The sequence below is a fragment of the Neopelma chrysocephalum genome, unplaced genomic scaffold (assembly GCF_003984885.1).
Source record: "Neopelma chrysocephalum unplaced genomic scaffold, ASM398488v2 Primary Assembly neopelma1_96770, whole genome shotgun sequence".
In the NCBI taxonomy this organism is placed as follows: Eukaryota; Metazoa; Chordata; class Aves; order Passeriformes; family Pipridae; genus Neopelma; species Neopelma chrysocephalum.
The window spans coordinates 1,207,103-1,225,596 of NW_020925414.1; the positions used below are offsets into that span (position 1 = coordinate 1,207,103).

The 18,494-nt window shown below is 38.4% G+C and overlaps 1 protein-coding gene across 5 annotated transcripts in view; it reads left to right on the plus strand.

Annotated features, from left to right (window-relative positions):
• Window positions 1-18,494, plus strand: part of DDX4 (DEAD-box helicase 4) — a 77,772-nt gene that overhangs the window by 6,443 nt on the left and 52,835 nt on the right. For 3 of the 5 annotated variants that reach the window (XM_027709340.1, XM_027709339.1, XM_027709343.1), the window contains exons 8-18: window positions 251-331; window positions 637-717; window positions 2,279-2,421; window positions 3,839-3,991; window positions 6,042-6,196; window positions 8,714-8,843; window positions 9,888-10,054; window positions 10,784-10,929; window positions 11,739-11,838; window positions 13,566-13,836; window positions 13,987-14,067. In XM_027709340.1, coding sequence (XP_027565141.1) covers window positions 251-331; window positions 637-717; window positions 2,279-2,421; window positions 3,839-3,991; window positions 6,042-6,196; window positions 8,714-8,843; window positions 9,888-10,054; window positions 10,784-10,929; window positions 11,739-11,838; window positions 13,566-13,836; window positions 13,987-14,067 — 1,508 coding nt within the window. The remainder of the gene's footprint in view (window positions 1-250; window positions 332-636; window positions 718-2,278; window positions 2,422-3,838; window positions 3,992-6,041; window positions 6,197-8,713; window positions 8,844-9,887; window positions 10,055-10,783; window positions 10,930-11,738; window positions 11,839-13,565; window positions 13,837-13,986; window positions 14,068-18,494) is intronic. The other 2 variants (XM_027709342.1, XM_027709341.1) reach the window with 2 other exon arrangements.

Below are 18,494 nucleotides of genomic sequence, written 5' to 3' on the forward strand. Positions count from 1 at the left end.
GGAGAACTTCTTGATGTCATGTAACAGCAGATTCTCTTTGTCATTACGATATGATAGAACAGCTCAATACTTTTTGGCAAAAAAGTATTTATTGTCTTCATTTTTTTCATATGTTTAGGTAAATCAGTTTTATTGTACTTTTTATGTGAATTAATAAGGAATGAGAAGAATAATTTCCAGGTAAAAGGTGCTTGATCTGCACATGCAAAATTAGGCAAACTATGTTATTATGTTCTGTGCTGCACTGCAGGTTTTCGAGAAAGAAATGTTGTAGAAGGTTTAAGTACACGAAATAGAGGGATTAAAGGATTCCGTGGTGGCTTTGGAAAAGGTGAGAGTAAGTTTTTTGTATTGACTGGTTTGTATGGAAACAACATACATTGGCCATTCTTTCTGGGTGTGCTTGCTCCCTGTGAAAACTGCCAGTACAAGGGTGAAAGCTATGAAATGTTTTCTGTTCTTTGGCTGTATTGTGGAACATAGGTGATGTCTTTACAAAATAGCATTACTGAAAATAATGCATCATAGATTACAGTTAACAAAGGATCTGTTGCACTGCAGATTTCTTGGAGTAAATAGTACTGGTGTCAGTCATATTTCATTATACGAATTTTATACCCTGTCCATTACTTACAGGTATTAATAACGGGCGAAGGGTCATACCTCAGTCTGGAACTCTTGGCTCTAGAGAAAAAGGGACATTTACAGATGGTGCAGGTGAGACTTTTAGTATGGGTGGTGAACCTTTCAGATTTGGTCATTGATGGTGGCAATGCAGTTCTTTCCTAGCTCTGCTAAATGCTGTCATAGTGATTTTTCTCCCTGTTAAGAACCTTTTGCAAATGTTAGAGATCTTGTTTGTGTGCTTGCAAAAGACATCCTTGTAACTTGTATGAATTTTAGTGATTGGATTTTCAAAGCTGTTGTCTTCCATCATTTTTTTTTCTTGGTCTTTCTCCTACTGGTTGAGTTAATGTACAGTGAAGCAGAGGTGCTAGCCCCAAAATTGGAAGTAAGCCTTAGGAACTTGCTCAGTTTTGAAACAGTCACTCTAGACTTTTTTTTTTTACCCTTCCTGTAAGTGGAAGTATTTTAAGTTTGTCCAGACTGATAAGTAAGGTGTGTATTAGCTCAGAGGCCAGCTATTCCTGATTAAACTTTATTTTGATTCTGGGGTTTTTTTTGTTTTCTACAGGGGATTTTTCCCTCACAGTCCTGTATTCCGTTGCTACTGATGCTGCTGTACCTTTACCTCTATGTTGTGCTATCTTAGCGCATAGTAATCTTTCATTCACAGAAGTACCATAATTCAAATTAGAAATGCCATTAAGCCAGTGTGATGGGTAGTGGATGGCTAATATTCTCCATGAAAGAACATTTTGTGTGATAGTGGTATAAGAATTTTTCATGGTAAAAAGGATGGATAAAGATTCTTTACTCAGAGGGTAGTGAAGCACTTGGGACAAGTTACCCAGAGAGGTTGTAGATACCCCATCCCTGGAAGTGTTAAAGGCCAGGCTGGGTGAGGCTTTGAGCAACCTGATCTAATGGGTGGTATCCCTGCCCATGGCAGAGAGGTTGGAACTAGATGATCTTTAAGGTCCCTTCCAACCCCAAACATTGTGTGATTCAGTGATTAGTATGTTTTCAGAAGTGCTCCTTAATATCCAAAGAACAATTGATTTGTCTCTATTTGACTTAGTTCAAGCTACATTTTTCAGATTTTTAATTCAAATAATGATTTTTAGGAACTGAAATGTTTATAGAAGCAACATGCTAATGCTCCTAGTGGACATAATGCATCCTTAACACAGGATAGTAATTCCTTTTTCATGACCACAGGGTAAACTGTTAGCATGTGAAGACTGTTTTGGTTATTGGTACACAACAGTTGCACCTGTCTGTATAGAAGTTCATGTAGAAAGATAGTTCTTCATAAGGAGTAGTTTGTTGCATGGGAAGTATATCCCTGGATCCTAAGAGCATGTGTCTGGATGATAAAGGATTTTTGTGACCAGCTCTTGAAAGTAAGGTCCTTGAGCAAATGTGAGACAAGAATGCTTTACAAATGTCTGACTTCATGTGTGAGTGTTAGGTCTAGTAGTATAAAACTAAGTTCTGATAGAGTTGATTTATGGAATTTTGTACCTTCCTGGAAAGTGGAGGGAAATCCAAATGACACCTCACTGAACTTAACTTCAGTAGCTCTATACTTAAAATAGTTTTAGTTTAGCTTTTCTTGATACTGTTCATGAACTTAAGTAGTTGTGTTCTTAAGGTCCGAAGGTGACGTATGTGCCCCCTCCTCCACCTGATGATGAACAGGCTATCTTTGCACGTTATGAGACAGGAATGAATTTCGACAAGTATGATGACAATATCGTTGAAGTGTCAGGACTGGACCCTCCAGCAGCATTAATGGTTAGTGAACTGATTAATTGCAGAGTTTGCTGAGCATGATTTTGCAAGGGTGTTTAATTTGCTGAGTTTAATATTGGCTGCTAATGAAAATACTAATAAAAATTTGGAGTATTGCAGAAAGTATGATGTTGGAAGGAGGTGCTGCTCATTTGAAAGATACAAATTTGAATTCACAATAACATTGATAGACTGCATAAATGTTCCAGAGAAAATAATACTGCATATATAGAAAAAATAGTAATTAAATAGCAGAGGAGTACCAGTTTAGATATTGAAAGAAAGAGGTCTTTGGCAGCAGTTGCTGGGAAGGCTGGTAGAGTTATCTTACTGAAGTTTGTTACTGGGGGATCTTTAATAATGTAAATGAATATGTGTTGAAGAAGTATTGATTTGGACAGAGAAGTGTTTGAAAATATTTCTATCCCTGTTCTCTGTGGCTGTTACGTGTATACGTGTGTGTATGGCCGGTCTTCGCGAACGAAGATTTGGGAAAGGTCTTTTACCTTTCAAGCCTGCGCAATGGATTTTTTAGGTGAGATGCAGCATGCGCTGAACTGAGCCCACCCTTTAATCCTAAGGTTCATCTGCCGGGGCCAAGCGAGCTTGGACAATGGCAGTGAGGTCCTCAGGACGTAGGTTTGTTTAGAGTGACCTTCTCATAGGTGGATGGCCTCACAGGGCTAACAAGCTCCATCTGCCTGGGGGAGTATCCCTGACCGGGAGTCGAACCCAGGCCGCAGCGGTGAGAGCGCCGCATCCTAACCACTAGACCACCAGGGGTCCCTCTGTGGCTGTGGTTTATTGTTTAACATACAACTTTGCTGCTTTTCGATATGGGTGGCCAGTGTTTAAAAAAGAAAAAAAACCCTTTCTAGGGAAAAGAAAGAGGAAAGAAGTGCAAAGGAGTTAGTAGCACCTATGTTGAAAGGGAGGATACAGGGGTGTTTTCACCATCCGTCTTCTGAAAGGTTTTTTCACTGAAGTTAATGTGATTTTTGTCATATATGATGCTTTGTGGTCCTGGGGAGGAATATTGCTTTAGCTCCCCTTACTGTTTTTAGCACAGAAACTGTTTGTATCTCCTACACGAAATGAAACTCAACAGTTTAAGTTTGTTTTCATGGCATGCTACGATGTGAGTTTACCTGCTTGAATCCAGATGTATGGCTTCTGAGCAGTTTTCTCTCACAACTGATACACCAGCTGAAAGCCTTCTGTTCTACGAAGTTACTTGAATGGCATGAGCAGATTTAAGAGACCTTTGAAACTTTTACCTATAGGAACCTTGGCAATCTAGATGATTGGTGAGACTCTTTAAAGTTAACACTTTAGTTTTTGGATGTCTGCGTCCTGTGGTAAGTTTCTCTGCCTTTCTAACTTCTGTGATTGTGTAATAACCTGATTTTTTCTGTTACAGAGCTTTGCAGATGCTAACATCTCCCATACTTTAACTGTGAACATTGCTAAAGCTGGATACTCTAAACCTACTCCAGTGCAGAAGTACAGCATTCCTATTGTACTGGCAGGACGGGATTTAATGGCATGTGCCCAGACAGGATCAGGAAAAACTGTAAGCATTATGGATACTACTATGACTGTGAACTTTCAGGTGGATGATTTCAGTCTTCCATGTGCCAGATGCTTCACAACTTGTTATCTAGTAATTTAACACTTGGATAGCAATGGCAGGTGTAGTATTAAGCACAGATACAAATGATGTCATGTTTTGGGTTGGATTTCCTTTTAGTTTCAGTGAACTACTGTCTTGATACAGTGGGCCACCTTTCAGGGCTGCAGATACAGATTCAGAAATATAGGCAGGCTTTCCTAGACACTGCTTACGTGAAAACTCAGCAGTTGAAAGTATGGAGTTCTTTCAGTGTTGTGTGGAGTTTTGTCGAGTGGTTTTTGGTGGTGGTTTTTTTTTTTTGGTTGGTTTGTTTGTGTGTGTGTGAGTTTTGTTTTCTTTGTTTTTGTGGGTGTTTTGGGTGGTTTTTTAGAACTTAGCCAGGTTGTAACAGGGTGTTGTGCTAGTTTGTGACACTTGGTTTGGTCAAGTCTGATCTGCGCTGAACTTAGTTTTAGGTAAATCAGTATTAATCATGGAACAGTGTTAAGAGTTGATACTAAGTTGAAAGTTGTCTTAACTTGTTACACTGCATAAGGTACCCAAATTTAACCACGGACAGCTGATGTATGAGAATGTTTGTTTGGCTATGAAGCGTAGCTTTTTGCTGTTCAGTGTAATTGTAGAATCTTGGTTTTGATGTAACGTGGCTTACTGCTTATTTCTTCTGGAAAACCTCTTCTGTTTGTAGAAAGGGAAATGTCCAATGCTTATGCTTTAAATATTCTGAATGCTTTTGGGACTGCTGTACAGATGCAGTTTCTGGGTTAACTAGTCTTACATGGCAGTACATGTGCTGGTGTAGTGCAGCTGTGTTGCAAAGTGATCTGCCATTCTAGTAGTCTGGAGAATGTTGATCTTGTACCAGGGTGAATTATGCTGATATTTTTGGTCTGTGTTTGGCCCTGCCACCTGTGAAAGCTTTGCTCTTTCCCTGCCAAGTTATGGGAAAACAAGCACTGATAGACGGGAAAGTTGTCCTTGAAGAGAGCTTCTTGTATAAACTGTTTTAATTGGTATTCTATGATTGGCTAATTGTCTGCCAAGGGCATTTGAAGGAGAATTTGATGAGGAGGGGAGGAAGGCTGACCCCTAGACTCAGTTAAGAAAGACCCCCAAAACATATTGCGTGTGCGTGAGGGGATTTCCAAAGTTTTCACGCATGTGCAGAAGAGATGCACTTAAATAACCAGGGGTGGGACTGAGGGCCTCTGGCTGGGCGGTGCTGGCCACACCTGGGAGCTTGTGGTCACTCAGTTAATTGTATAAAAGTAGGTAGTGCTTTCTTGGAGCGCAGCTAACTTCGCACTAAGGACAACATTGCCTTTTGGCAGGGACGCCTGCCAGTTTGTGAACTTACTGACTCTCCAAGGATGCAGCTTCTGCTATGGGTAATTATGGGTATGCTAGGTCAGTAAGATAACTTTATGGGCAACAGCTGGGTAAATGGGGAGGTCGTGCTGGGGGCTTATTTCTCTCTTCCTTCCTCCCTTTTGGATTTGTTTGTTTTGTTGGCCACCTCTTGGTAATAAATATTGGTTTTTTGTTAAGCTTTTAATGGTGTTGTGGTTTCAAGCTTCAGTATGTCTGAACCCTCCCTAATACAGATACGTAGTTACTTTACAGACCTACTGATAATGATCTAAAGATTGTAAGTACATGCTAAGGACCTGTTTTGATCCTGGGTACATAATTATCAGCGTATGTGGTCAATGTATGGAACTGCCTGAAGAACTCAGAAGTTAGCCACTGCATGCCTGTGTTGCTGTGTTACTAAACTCTTAAAATCTAGAGAAATACTTTCATACTGCTTAAATGAGGAGAAATAAGTTTCCATGTCCTGTAATGCATTCTGGTCAGTCCTTTTGCAGTCTCATTTCTTTGACTGTGTGCACTATCATTCAAGCTTTAAGATTGATATACAGCTTTTAGCATGACTGATGAAAGCTAAACAGCATAAATACTGCTGTTTTGTTTATTTTTTTTTCCCTAGGCAGCTTTTCTTGTACCAATTGTGGCCCAAATGATGAGAGATGGTGTAACTGCCAGTAGCTTTAAAGAGCAGCAAGAACCGGAATGTATTATTACTGGCCCAACTAGAGAACTAGTAAATCAGATCTTCCTAGAAGCAAGGAAATTTGTGTATGGGTAAGCTTTTGCACTGTTGCCTGGTATTAATCATTGCTTTGCCTAAATCAACAGTGGTTGTTTTTTTTTTTCATAAATACTTGCAAAATTTTTTTGGTGCCAATCAAATTATTGAAAACACTTGAGTTCAGATTATAATGAGTTTAGATTTTAATACTAGCCAGCAGGTTTCTTACTATATGGCTAGGGATTTAAATTCCTAATCTTCCTGGTATTGGGGTGGGTGGGTGAATGGAAGGCCTAGTCCAGCTTGAAGAGGAGATAAGTACTGAACTTCTGTCCCATAATACTGGTGGGAAAAATGAAACTTCTTGCATGAAGTGTTAAGAAAACTTTCTTTTCTGAGCATCCAGGAGCCACTCTGGCAGTCAGTCACACCCACCAGGGACTTTACTGCTGTGACCAAAGCCCCTTTGCAGTGGGTGGCTCCAGTGACCTCACGGGTGCCTCACTTCCTACACACATCACTCAGTCAGGCAAGGTTTCCACACTAATTTGACCCCAGGTTTCCCACAGCAGAGTCTCAGATCTCTGGTTTAAAGTAATTTAACTTGTGCAGCAACATGCAACAGCTCAAGCTGGATGTCTCCAAGAAGGGACCCCTAAACAAAGGAATCACTGGGCTTTTATACACTCACAGTATATGTACATGATATTCTGTAGTCTTTTCACCGAGTTGTTGGCTCCTACTGAGTCTCTGAGTGTCAGGTCAGCTGGCAAATGGTGCAGGTCCCTGTGCCCTTTGTTAAGCAAAGGATTGGTGCCCAGTTCACAGCCTTTTGCTTGGGCTCCAGCCATTTCCAGCCACCCAGAGCTTAATCTGCAGCTTGCACTGCAACAGCACACTGAGCTACCTGCACTAGATTTATTCTTCAACATGAAGAAACTGATTAGCTTACCCTATGTAATTTATACTTGCTTTATTTTCATCTTCATAAAAACAGAGGTGCGTTAGGGGTTTTAGTTAACTTTCAGTGATGGTTTCTAGTAACTCTTACTTCCGTGTGTTTCTAGTTTTTGACAGACATTTCACAGCTCAAGGAAACTCTTCTAGCTTTCAGAACAGAACAAAAAATTTAAACCTGTCATTGAGCCTTTGGATGTTGTATGAGAATACATTTGTACTAGTTTTGTCATTGATCTTTCCGCTCCTAAGTAATATGTTTCACCAGTGCACAGAATAGAATTAAATCTGTCTCTGACAGTTTGTTGCTGTTAGGAGGTGTAATGCAGAACATCATCAGTGATAGGGTAAATCAATACTTGGCTTTGTTCAAGCAAACTTATGCTTGGAGGCTGTCTGCCTTTGAAAAGTAGGATCATGTTTGCCTATGTACTTACTAAGCATGTTATTAAGAATCTCTGAAACTCTTCTAACTTTATAGCTAAACAAAGTTTAGCTGCTCATCATCATTGTAGCTAATTCTGTTCAGCTAGATACAGATGATTTCACAATAAAATAGCTTCTGAATCCAGAAAGCTTCTGCTGCAGCTGGCCTCCAGTAAAAACAAGATAACCTCTGTTTGGGGGGCAGTCAAGCAGTATCAGGATGTGAATCTGTTGTCTCTGAAGAATTGCATGCATATTGCTCAGTTCAAATTTATGAGTTTCTTAAGCTCTTTAGTTTAATTCACAAATAGGAATATGAAATATATGTATTAAAAGTGGATAAATATTGAAATTGTAGAAGTCCCCAAACCATTTCTATTCTTGACTAAAGCTTTCTGAAGAGTTTTTATTAACCCTGGTAAAAATTGTTTATGTGTTCAGTATTGCTGCATATGAAGCTGAGTTAGTATCTTCAAGAAAAGACAGCTTGAATTTGAGTATAAAAATACTCGTTGCATGCATGTAAAAACTCGTTGCGTGCATATAAAGACCTTAGCAAAAGGTTATAAAGGTGAGCTTGTAGACTTGCTTCACAGCTGCATAAGGTAGTTCTTGCTTGAAGAGGTGGTTTTCTACAGAAGAGTATCTGGTGTTGCTGTACTTGGTGAATCTAACCAGAAAGCTTAGTGAGAAGAACACTGAGTTGTGCAGTCTTCAAGTGGATTTGCAGTCCAGTCCTTGTGTCACACACAGTGTGATTAGTTGCTTTACAAAGATTCTGCCTGTGTATTTTAAGATCTGCAGAGATTACTTTTGAAGCTCTAGAGGCATATAGAGAGGTGGTTCTGCTTTTCCTAAGTGTGCTGTATAAAAGGGGACAAAGTCTAACACCATTTTGGCTGTTAGTGTTAGTAGCTCTCAGCTGAAACGAGAGGGAAGAATGCAGGTGAAATCAAGAGTTCATTCCAAGCAGGCCGTCTAGGCAGCCTCTGTTACGCAGCGAGAATGGGAACTTCGAGCTTACAGTGAGCGAATTTTTTGAGTCCTTTTGGAGCAAGCTGTATGGAGAAGGAATTAAACCACTCTAAGCTTGTTTGTGGTAGATCTGATTATTTTTTACATATTTTCCTGAAATAATACTGTTTGCATACTTACATAATTAATCCAAACTTTTTTCTACATAACAGAACTTGTATAAGACCTGTTGTGGTCTATGGAGGTACACAAATAGGCCATTCAGTTCGTCAGGTTATGCAAGGCTGTAATATACTATGTGCCACTCCAGGAAGGCTTCTAGACATCATTGGAAGAGGAAAGGTAAGATCTTAAAATTTAATGTGAATTCTCGAAGCACTCTTACCTTTTTTACATACTGGTTTTTATTCTTCAAATTTGATAGAAGCAGAGATAGAGCCATTGAAAACCAATCAGTATGCTGCCTTTGTACAGGCACTGAAATACGAGTGACCTTGTCTTAGAATATCTTAGTTCCTTGAGGTTTTTGAAAGAATAGCCTGAGTGTAGATCTCTTCAGTTCCTTTCAGGGCCAACTGGAAGATACCAGTCTAAATCAAAGTGGCTGCGGTGTTCATGACAACAAAATTTCATGGTTTAAATACATGGAACAGCTTTGCTTAGTTCTTTTGGAAAATTCTGTAGCAGATTTTCACTTACTGTCATGGTTTTTTTGCTACAATGGCTTTTATCTAACTATATTTTCATACCGATTTTATTAAAAATACAAAAAATTCCAGTGTAATACTGTATTTGAATTTTTATTTTTCCAGCCATTGTAAATACAAATCCAAATTGCTACACATTATATTGCTGACTCAATGATGTTGCACTGGACAAATGAAATTTGGAAAAACATTTCCTGGTAATAAACTGGAGATTAGTTTTCTGCTGTTGTCAGGCTTTAATCAAAGTGATTGGTCTTGGTCAGGACCAGCAAAGTTGAAATGTCCTTAATAATGCTTTCTGACATAATTTATTTTTTCAGAACAAAAGGTTTTTTTGAGAATATGCGAGGGTTGTACGAGAGAACCTTTCTAAAACTCAAAGCATAATTCCAAAATAGATGTGCTTGAGTAATAGTTGATCTTCAGGTTCTATCTCAGTTTATATTGCTGAACCAAGTTCTGAAGCACTTCATTGTGTGCATAGTATTAGAATTAGGGCAAACTAAAATGTTGAGGTTGAGATGCAAATAAATATTTTGATTTGTGAGTAATTAACTTTCATTTTTTAGTAACTTCTACTTGAAAGAAATAAGTAAAAGATGGATGCCAGTTAGGAAATTTTGTAAGTATATACTGTCAGTGAACCAATACTGTTTTTCTTTGACTGAAATACTTGCAGATTAGTTTGCATAATGTGAAATATTTGGTGCTAGATGAAGCAGACCGCATGCTTGATATGGGTTTTGGCTCAGAGATGAAGAAGCTGATTTCTTTCCCAGACATGCCACAAAAAGACAAACGTCAAACACTAATGTTTAGCGCCACATTCCCTGAAGAAGTTCAGAGGTGAGTGAAGTAAAAATAGAAACATATGTGAAGATGTACGGAATTAAATACCTGAAGAGTTAAGAATACTCCTTGTATTTCTGGGCTTCAGCAAGTGCACATTACTGGGTCATATCCAGCTTCTCATCCACCAGCAACCCTAAGTCTTTCTCCTTAGGGCTAGTGTTGATCCATTTTTCTGTCCAGCCTGTACCTCATCTTGTCCTATTGGATCATGTAAAAGTTTTCTCTCCCTCTCTTTTGTAAGGCCCCTTTAGTTACTGGAAGGCTGCAGTAAGGTCTCCCCAGAACCTTCTCTTCTGAGAAGCTGATCAACCCCAACTCCTCAACTCTCTCAAGCTTGCTTCACAGGAGGGGTGCTCCGGTTCTGTGGTCATCTTTGTGGCCTCCTCTGGACCTGCTCTAACAGGTCCATGTCTGTCTTGTGCTGAAGACCCCAGAGCTGTATACAGCACTCCAGGTGGGATCTCATGAAGGCAGTGTCAGAATCACCTCCCTCGACCTGCTGGTCATATTTCTTTTCATGCAGCCCAGGATGTGGTTGGAGTTCTGAACCCAAACACTGCAGACTTTTTTAGCTTTTTGAAAAATGCACATATGACTGCTTGTTATTCCTGACTAGACAGAGAATAAAAATATTTGTTGTAAGGGTTGCTTATTGTAAATGAAAGTGCTTGATCTTAAAGCAAAAATAATCTACATAATAGACTTCATGTTGTTCTTTTTAAGGCTGGCTGGCGAATTTTTGAAAACTGATTTTTTATTTGTTGTTGTTGGACATGTGGGTGGAGCATGCAGCGATGTTCAGCAAAATGTTCTTCAGGTTTCTCAGTATCTCAAGAGAGATAAACTGATGGAAATTCTACACAGCATAGGTAACTTTCCTTGTTGTTAATTGTTTACCAGGGAAGAAAAATTGCTTGGTTTTCAACTTTGTTTAAAAGGTCATGATTCTATGATTTTATTGTGACATGCTTTACAAGACTACTGATGAAGCTTGAAGTGGAACTTTGGAATTTCCAGGTTTTTAGGCATATTATGTTACAGATATTTCATAAATTCACAGAATACTTTTGATTGGAAGGAACCTCTGAAGGTCATTGATTCTAATCAAATACCCAGTATTTGTTAATGTCTCATCTCTATTCAGTACTAGCAGATAAGCTTCCTAGATGGTTTTCTTCTTTATATGGTCAATTACAATTCTTTAGTATCTGGGGGTATTATCTCAAGATTATAGGTGTATTAAAATTCTTTACTGAATGTTTGGGCCTATATTTTGTAAGTGACTGGGATTCTTTCATTTTTGTTCTGAATTTATCTTACGTTTTAATACAGAAAACTGGAACTGAGTTTGGAATTAAAATGTAGTCTATCTGCCTTGCTGTTCAGTGCTCAGGATGGTGTGCTGCTCTTAGCCTCATACTGTAGAAAGGGAGTGCTTGCTTCTCAGAGAGCAACGTTCATTTCTTCCTTTTTTTGAGGAGAAAAATAGAAGGCATGTGTCTTCACAGGTTTCTGTATTGATCTAGAAATCGATCAGTTGAGTTTGATTAGTTCAACACAGTCAAGAAATTACAATATGTGCGTATATATTAGGTGTTTATATAAGTAAGTGCAACTCTAAATAGTGAAATGCATCATGTTTTGAACTGCAGTGGCTCTGAACTTCTGTTCAACATAGGTAATGAGCGAACCATGGTATTTGTGGACACAAAGAAAAAAGCAGACTTCATTGCATGCTTTCTTTGTCAAGAAAATATACCAGCCACTAGCATCCATGGGTAAGTATTTTTAAAGTGAAAGTCACCTAATACTATTGTGAGAAGCTTTTATTGAGAACACAGGTTTTGCCACATCTGTGTGGTTTAGCTTGCAATGTTTCAGGTAGGCCTGTAATTCTCAGTAGCTCTGCCCAATGGAGAATGCAAAGCTTCTGAATGCTGGTTCTCACAGCATTTGCTGAGTATACCTCTTTTTGGTTGACCAAATGCTGTGTTTGAATTGGAGAATCTTTTATGCCTACTGCTTAGGAAATAAGTATAATAAATTCTGTAGAATCAGCTGTTGGTCATGTGTAGTTTTTGCCATAATTTCTGTGACAAAACCCAGAACTTTTGCTGTTACTGGTGAGATGATGTTCATAAATGCGAGTGGCAGTGATAAGTTAAGTCACATGCCATACAGGTTTCTGATGCTGTCATTTCTGCCTCTATGGTGTGTTCATGGACTTAGCATTTGTATGGAGATGGATCTAAAGAAAAGATGCTTCTAACTTGTGCTAATAGTCCACTTATTAGTGTTGCATACCTGAACAGATTCTGAGAAACCAAAGTGAAGTAGGTTCTGATTCCAGGTAAAAACACATCTAAGATGATGTGTCTTTCACATCATGAGCTGGAATGAAGTTTTCTGTTTTTTTTTTTTTTTTTTTCATCCTAGTGGCCTGTAGCACATTGAAAATGTAATTTTGTAGTGGTTTTTGTATTAGGAGGAAGGGACTTGAATTCTTGCCAATAAAATTATGTTATGGGCAGTGTTCTGACAGATGTCAGAACATCGAGGTTGTAGAGGGGTTAAAATGGTCTTATTACAGAGATACAAGATGTTTGTGTGTACCCTGTGGCCTGTCAGATGTATAGGTGTGTGAAAGTCATATTGAGAAAGTCTGGCCTTCTGTTCTTGGCTAGTCTGAATTGCTTTCCCAGAAGTTCCTTATGTGAGAGGAGGTTCTTAACACATTTCTGTAGAAACACTGCGCTGTGAGTTAAAGACTCTTGAATAACTGGTTCAGTGGAAGCGTCATGAATGTCAGTGGTTTCTGATTCACTTTACCCTTTTGAGTTGAAGTTAGGATGGTTACTCTTCTCTGGAATAGTGATCATACCATGGTCATACCAGACTTCACTAAATATCCCATGCTAAGATCCCAAAGTGCACTGTTTAGCTTTCTAATTTGTTTTCTTATTTGGACAACAATTCTGATCACGGATGATCTGTAAATACTCTTTAAATATGCAAACCCCAGAGCAAGTATAGTTTTCTTGGCATGATGATAAACAGAAGACAAGTTCTGTACTGTTGGCTGGCCACGTTTTTTAGTATATCTGAAAAATGGCCTATGCAGGAGTCTAAGTCTAGGTAGACTTCATCTTTGTTACTCTGACTCCCTGCTACAAAGCTGTAGGAGAAGGACTTCTAACTACGGGATGAAGAATCAACCAATTAAACAAGTGAATCTTCTTAGGAAGGCAGTCTGATGCATAATTATGTCTGGTACTTAAAAACCTCAATGTATCTAGATACTTACATTAAAGCAGTTGCTAATCAGTTAAAAATTCAGAAAACCTAAATTGGTAGTATATGTGGGTTGTTCGGGGGTTTTTTTGTTTTGTGTCTGTTGTCCCCTACAAGGACTACATCTATCCATGAATCATGACATTTAAAGTGTATCTTAAATAATACTGTAGATCTTTTGAGACATCCATTCTAACCATTGCTTTCTTTGTAGAGATAGAGAGCAGAGAGAGAGAGAAATAGCCCTTCAGGATTTTCGTTCTGGAAAATGTCCAGTTCTTGTGGCAACCTCGGTGGCAGCAAGAGGTCTAGACATTGAAAGCGTTCAGCATGTTATTAATTTTGATCTTCCTTCCACCATTGAGGAGTATGTACACAGAATTGGACGAACTGGCCGTTGTGGAAATACAGGGAAAGCAGTTTGCTTCTTTGATAACGATTCGGATGGCCATCTTGCACAGTCTCTAATTAAAGTGCTTTCAGACGTAAGTTTCAAATCTTACTGCTTAACTTTCTCTGCTCTTTGGTATTTTGCTTTAATGTACTGAGCACCTGTTAGGTCTTTGGAACAGCTAGGGAACTCCTGAATTGGTAAAGCAGTCAAAGTCTCTAAATTGTCTTTCTTAATTATGTAGGCCCAGCAGGAAGTTCCTCTTTGGTTGACAGAAGTTGCTTTTGAGTCTGAAAGAGGAAGAGTCTCAGTTAATGTCCAAAAGGTAAGTCTAGAAATGAACTGGAAGTCTTGACTTTCAGAACTTTGTCTTAGTGAAAAAGTGTGTTTAGCCGTATATATTGTGAGTAATGCCACTGAAACTGTTTTGACTGTAACTGCATCCCTTTTCTTAGTTGTGCATCTTCAAAGAATTCCAAAGAATTGCTGAAACTAATTTCAGACAACTTGCTTGACTTGGACTTGTAATGGTGTGGCCCGTTGCTAACTGCCTTACTCTTGATCTGTAGTGTCAAGAATTAGTCTGTGGAAGACAGGTTTGTGCAAATATGTGCCAAGGCTGTAGTTCCAGAAATTTCTCTACTGCACATGTAAAATGGGAGCAAATAGTTGCTGATTGTACAGTTACTGCTTGCTGTAAATCACTCAGTCAGGTAACTTGTTGACTAAAATCTTAGTTAATTATAGTTAGATAAATGCCCCGGTCTGGTCCATGTCAAAGTTGTTCTTAATATCTGTGATGAGGAGAAGCCTTCTAGTCTCTTGGTGTTGCTGATACCAGATGTTAAAATACAGCTTGAATAAAGGAGAAAACCTCTATGGCATAGCTCTCAAATCACTCTGCAGTTAGTATTTCAGGATTTAAATTCTGTGCTTACTCCTATTTGGAATGAAATTCAAATTTTCAACTGATGTTTGCTACTTAATTGCCTTTATCTAATTGGATTTCAACCAAAAGCCTTTCCTTCATCTCTTGCTTCCAGTAAGAACTTTATCACATCTCAGTTGTGTTCCAAATGTTGATACTTTATTAGAGACCATGGTAGAAGTAATTGCTCTCACTTCTTAGATGGTGTCTGAAGCTTGAGTTCAAGCTCAGGCCCTTCCTTTCATTAATTATCTTTTTCCATACCATAATTATTGGAAGTACTGAGAAGTTCGGGTGTTTTTTACCTGCCTGGCTAGTTCCCTAATCAGATCTGAGTAATTTTTCTTTGGGTCTTTATGGGATCTCAGTTACACAAACTTTGCTTCGTTCTCACACTTGAAGCTTTAGTGGATCTTTCCTGTTTATTCTTTTTCAAGGACACTTTTTTCATTTTTATAGATTGCTTTCAAAAGTGGATCTCACTAGAGTCTTCCAAATACACATCTCCAGCCTTTGTGTAATGTCTCCCAGCATTTCATGAAATGTGTCATTTTCTAGGTCCAAGTCCTTTATAACCTCTGAGCTACCAAATCTGACTGTTGCCCAAGGATATGTGTGAATGCAATATTTTCTGGTGAAATCTCTCTGCCTGCACTGGGAATACTGTCCTTGATATCACAAATATACAGTGCACCAGCTCTTGAGTTGGAGATCATGAGGTTCTAATTCTTTTGAGACCATCTGATGTCAGTCTGACAGAAACTCTGCATTTGTAACCAGTCCTTCAAATGAGCTATTAAAACTGGGTTTTGCTGCTTTACTTTTATTGAAAGAAAGTCTTATCTAATGTTCAGTAAGGATCCTCATGCCCTTTCTCTTGGAGAAGAAAGGTAATATTTGTGGTTTTATAATAATCACTTTCAAAGGGAATGCATGGAAGGGCCATTTGATAATCAAATGGTGAATTTGAAAGCGGAATCTGTTGGAAGATCTTATCTGATTATTTTGGGATAATGTTATTGATGACTGGACTTTGGTTGTTTTTTTTTTTTTTTTTAAAAAGGCATTTACTGGGAAAGTAATTCAGACAGTCATTTTTATGTAAGAAATTGAGAAGGAAGTTTTCCCCCACAGTTGTATGAACTGATTTGTTTTGGGTAAGAAAAGATGTTGGGATGTGAACTTTAGTAAGTGTTGCTACCATACCTGATGAAATCTGAGGTTGATTAAACTGCATTAATTTCACACTGGGGTCCAAAAACCTTGTATATAGAAGGTTCATGATAAAAACTATATTTAAAAATGGTGTTCAGATGCATTGAGACACGTGTGCAGAAAGCTGAAATTGTTTTGCAGTGACTTTTACCATTAAATGATTGAAAGTGGTAATGATTCTAAACAAGGACCTGTTCTGTTTCCTAGAATAACAGGAGTAGAGGCAACATGAACCCAGGAGAAATGAAGATGGAGTATTCTGCAAGTGAAGTTGAGTCATGGGATTAAAACTATTTTATCCCAAACTGGTTATATTCTGTTGTGCTGTAAATGAAATGTTGCATGGGAAGATAGTCTTGTGAAGACCTAGTTTGGGAAAGTACTTTATATAAGGGTTCACTTAAACTTTGTCCTTTTTTTGGAACATGTCAGTTAAAAAGTTTGAATCTTGTGTTGTGATGACTCAAAGATCTGTTGAACACCTCTTAAGCAATTACTTAATAGAAATTTGAGGAGTTCACTTTGAATGTAGCCTCTGTATCAGATACTACAAAAAACCACATATTGCACTTTCATGAACTGGTATTATTTTGACATGCATGGAACATTTGCATCTCCATATGGAACTAAAGATCAGTGGCTACACCCACAGCTTAATGGAAATACATGTTTTTACAGAGCTGTCATCAGAGAATGATGGAGCCCTGTTTGTTTCAAGTAGAATGTTTTTACCTTTGACAGACAAAAACACTTCTGCTGTCTCTTGTGGAAAATTTTGCTTTAGAACAAGCCTGGTGACTTAGGTCCAAGAAGTTTCCCTGGCTTGTAGAACCTATAGAGGGTAAGCGGTCATTAAACTTGCTTTTTCTTTGAATTTTTTTCTCTTTATCAATGCAGTATGCTACAATGAGGCATATCATTGTGTTCCAAAGGAAAATGGCAAAGTAATTATATTTCATAATATCTTGCACAGCTGAACAAGTTTACAAGCTCCTCAAGTCCTTTAGTATTTCACACACAGTGCTGAGTGCTACTTCTTGTACAGTCTTCCCACTTAATCCAGGGAAATAATAATTTTAAGCTCTACTTACAGGACTGAAGGTTTAATGCCCAAGTTTGTAAGAATCAGAACTGACTGGGCAGTACTAGGGAATCTGTCATTGTGGAAAAGCATGCTGTCACTGTCACCAAAACTATTTACTGAAATATCCATTTAGAAAAATAGTGTTATTTTTGTAGACTGTAGTTTTACTGTTATATAATGTGGGAAAATAGTAAAATAAGTGTTAATTGTGTACTTAGAAGTGAGCTGAAAGGATAATATACTTAAATTGCAACTCACATGCAGTGGATGTATTTAGGCCTCAAGTCTGTAATTCAGAGTAAATATCCTGGGCAGCATGACTCCTCTTCCTGAGAAGTCTCCTTGAAGATTTTTGCATCCATTCTGAATTTCAGGTGAGAAATTGAGGGTTCTTAAGGTTGCTGGGTGCAGTAAACGTGAGTGAACTGTAATTGTTGGAGGAAGCTGTGAGCTGATAAAGCCTTCCATTTCTGTGAAAAGAAGCCAGAAGACAGTCATGGACCAAAACCTAGAATAAACCTGTAAAGGGAACCTGGTTTAGCATTTTTTAAAGGACCACTTAGGTCACTGGGTTTCTTTTGCTTTGTCTCCCATTTTATGACTTGTTGAGTTGAGGTCGGGCAACAGAGGGAATTCTGCAATTGTCTCCTTTTCTGTAAAAGAACTATTCTGGCCCTATTGTTCCTAACCACTTAGAGAAAAAAGGAAAATGAAAGCCTTGAAGAGTTGAAGTACTTGAAGAAAAATACAGTTCCTTTTTGAACATTCAGTTTTGTTTTAAGCCTTGTGGTTCTTTAAATACATATTTAATCTGCAGGAAGGTGTTTCAGTGTGATTCTCAGCTGAAGGAAAATGCTGACAAGGGGAGTTGAGGTGGGGAATGAACTACACTGTCAGCTGCCTGTTACTTTTATTCTTGCACTCAGGCAATCTTATATGGAGAACATGCTGAAAAATTTACTCTAAAATACTATATTAATACCCTCTTCACTCAAGAGAATCCTGTTGTCCCTCTGGCAGCAGTCAGGGTGAATGTCCTTAAAAGGTTTTGCTGAACTGATTAAAACCTGATAGCAGTGTACCACATACCTGTAATTTTGGTTAGATGTTTTTACTGCCTATAGTTGTGCTAAACTCAGGTCCTTGGACGTTTTTCTGATCTTTACCTCCATGTTTGTATAAAAATTGCTGTCTGTATTGCAACTTAGTTCAAGATTAAAGTGAAGGTTCATGATAAGCTAGTGTTGAGAAATTCCTTCCAACCTTCTTTCATTGAACAATATTTAAAATGCTGCTTTTTTTTTTTTTTGTCACATTGCAGTAGTGATGTACTTAATGCAGTGCCTGAACTTTTCCTCACAAGTTGAGTTTCTCATCATGGTCTGAGAGGAGTGCAGTCAAGGTGTCTGTTGAGTCTGGATGAGATGGAGTTCATTTTCCCCTTAGCTTTGTGTACCCCTTCACAGTGCTGTGCTTTGTATTGGTGATTAGAAAGGTGTTGGCAACACAGCTGTGTTTTGGCAGC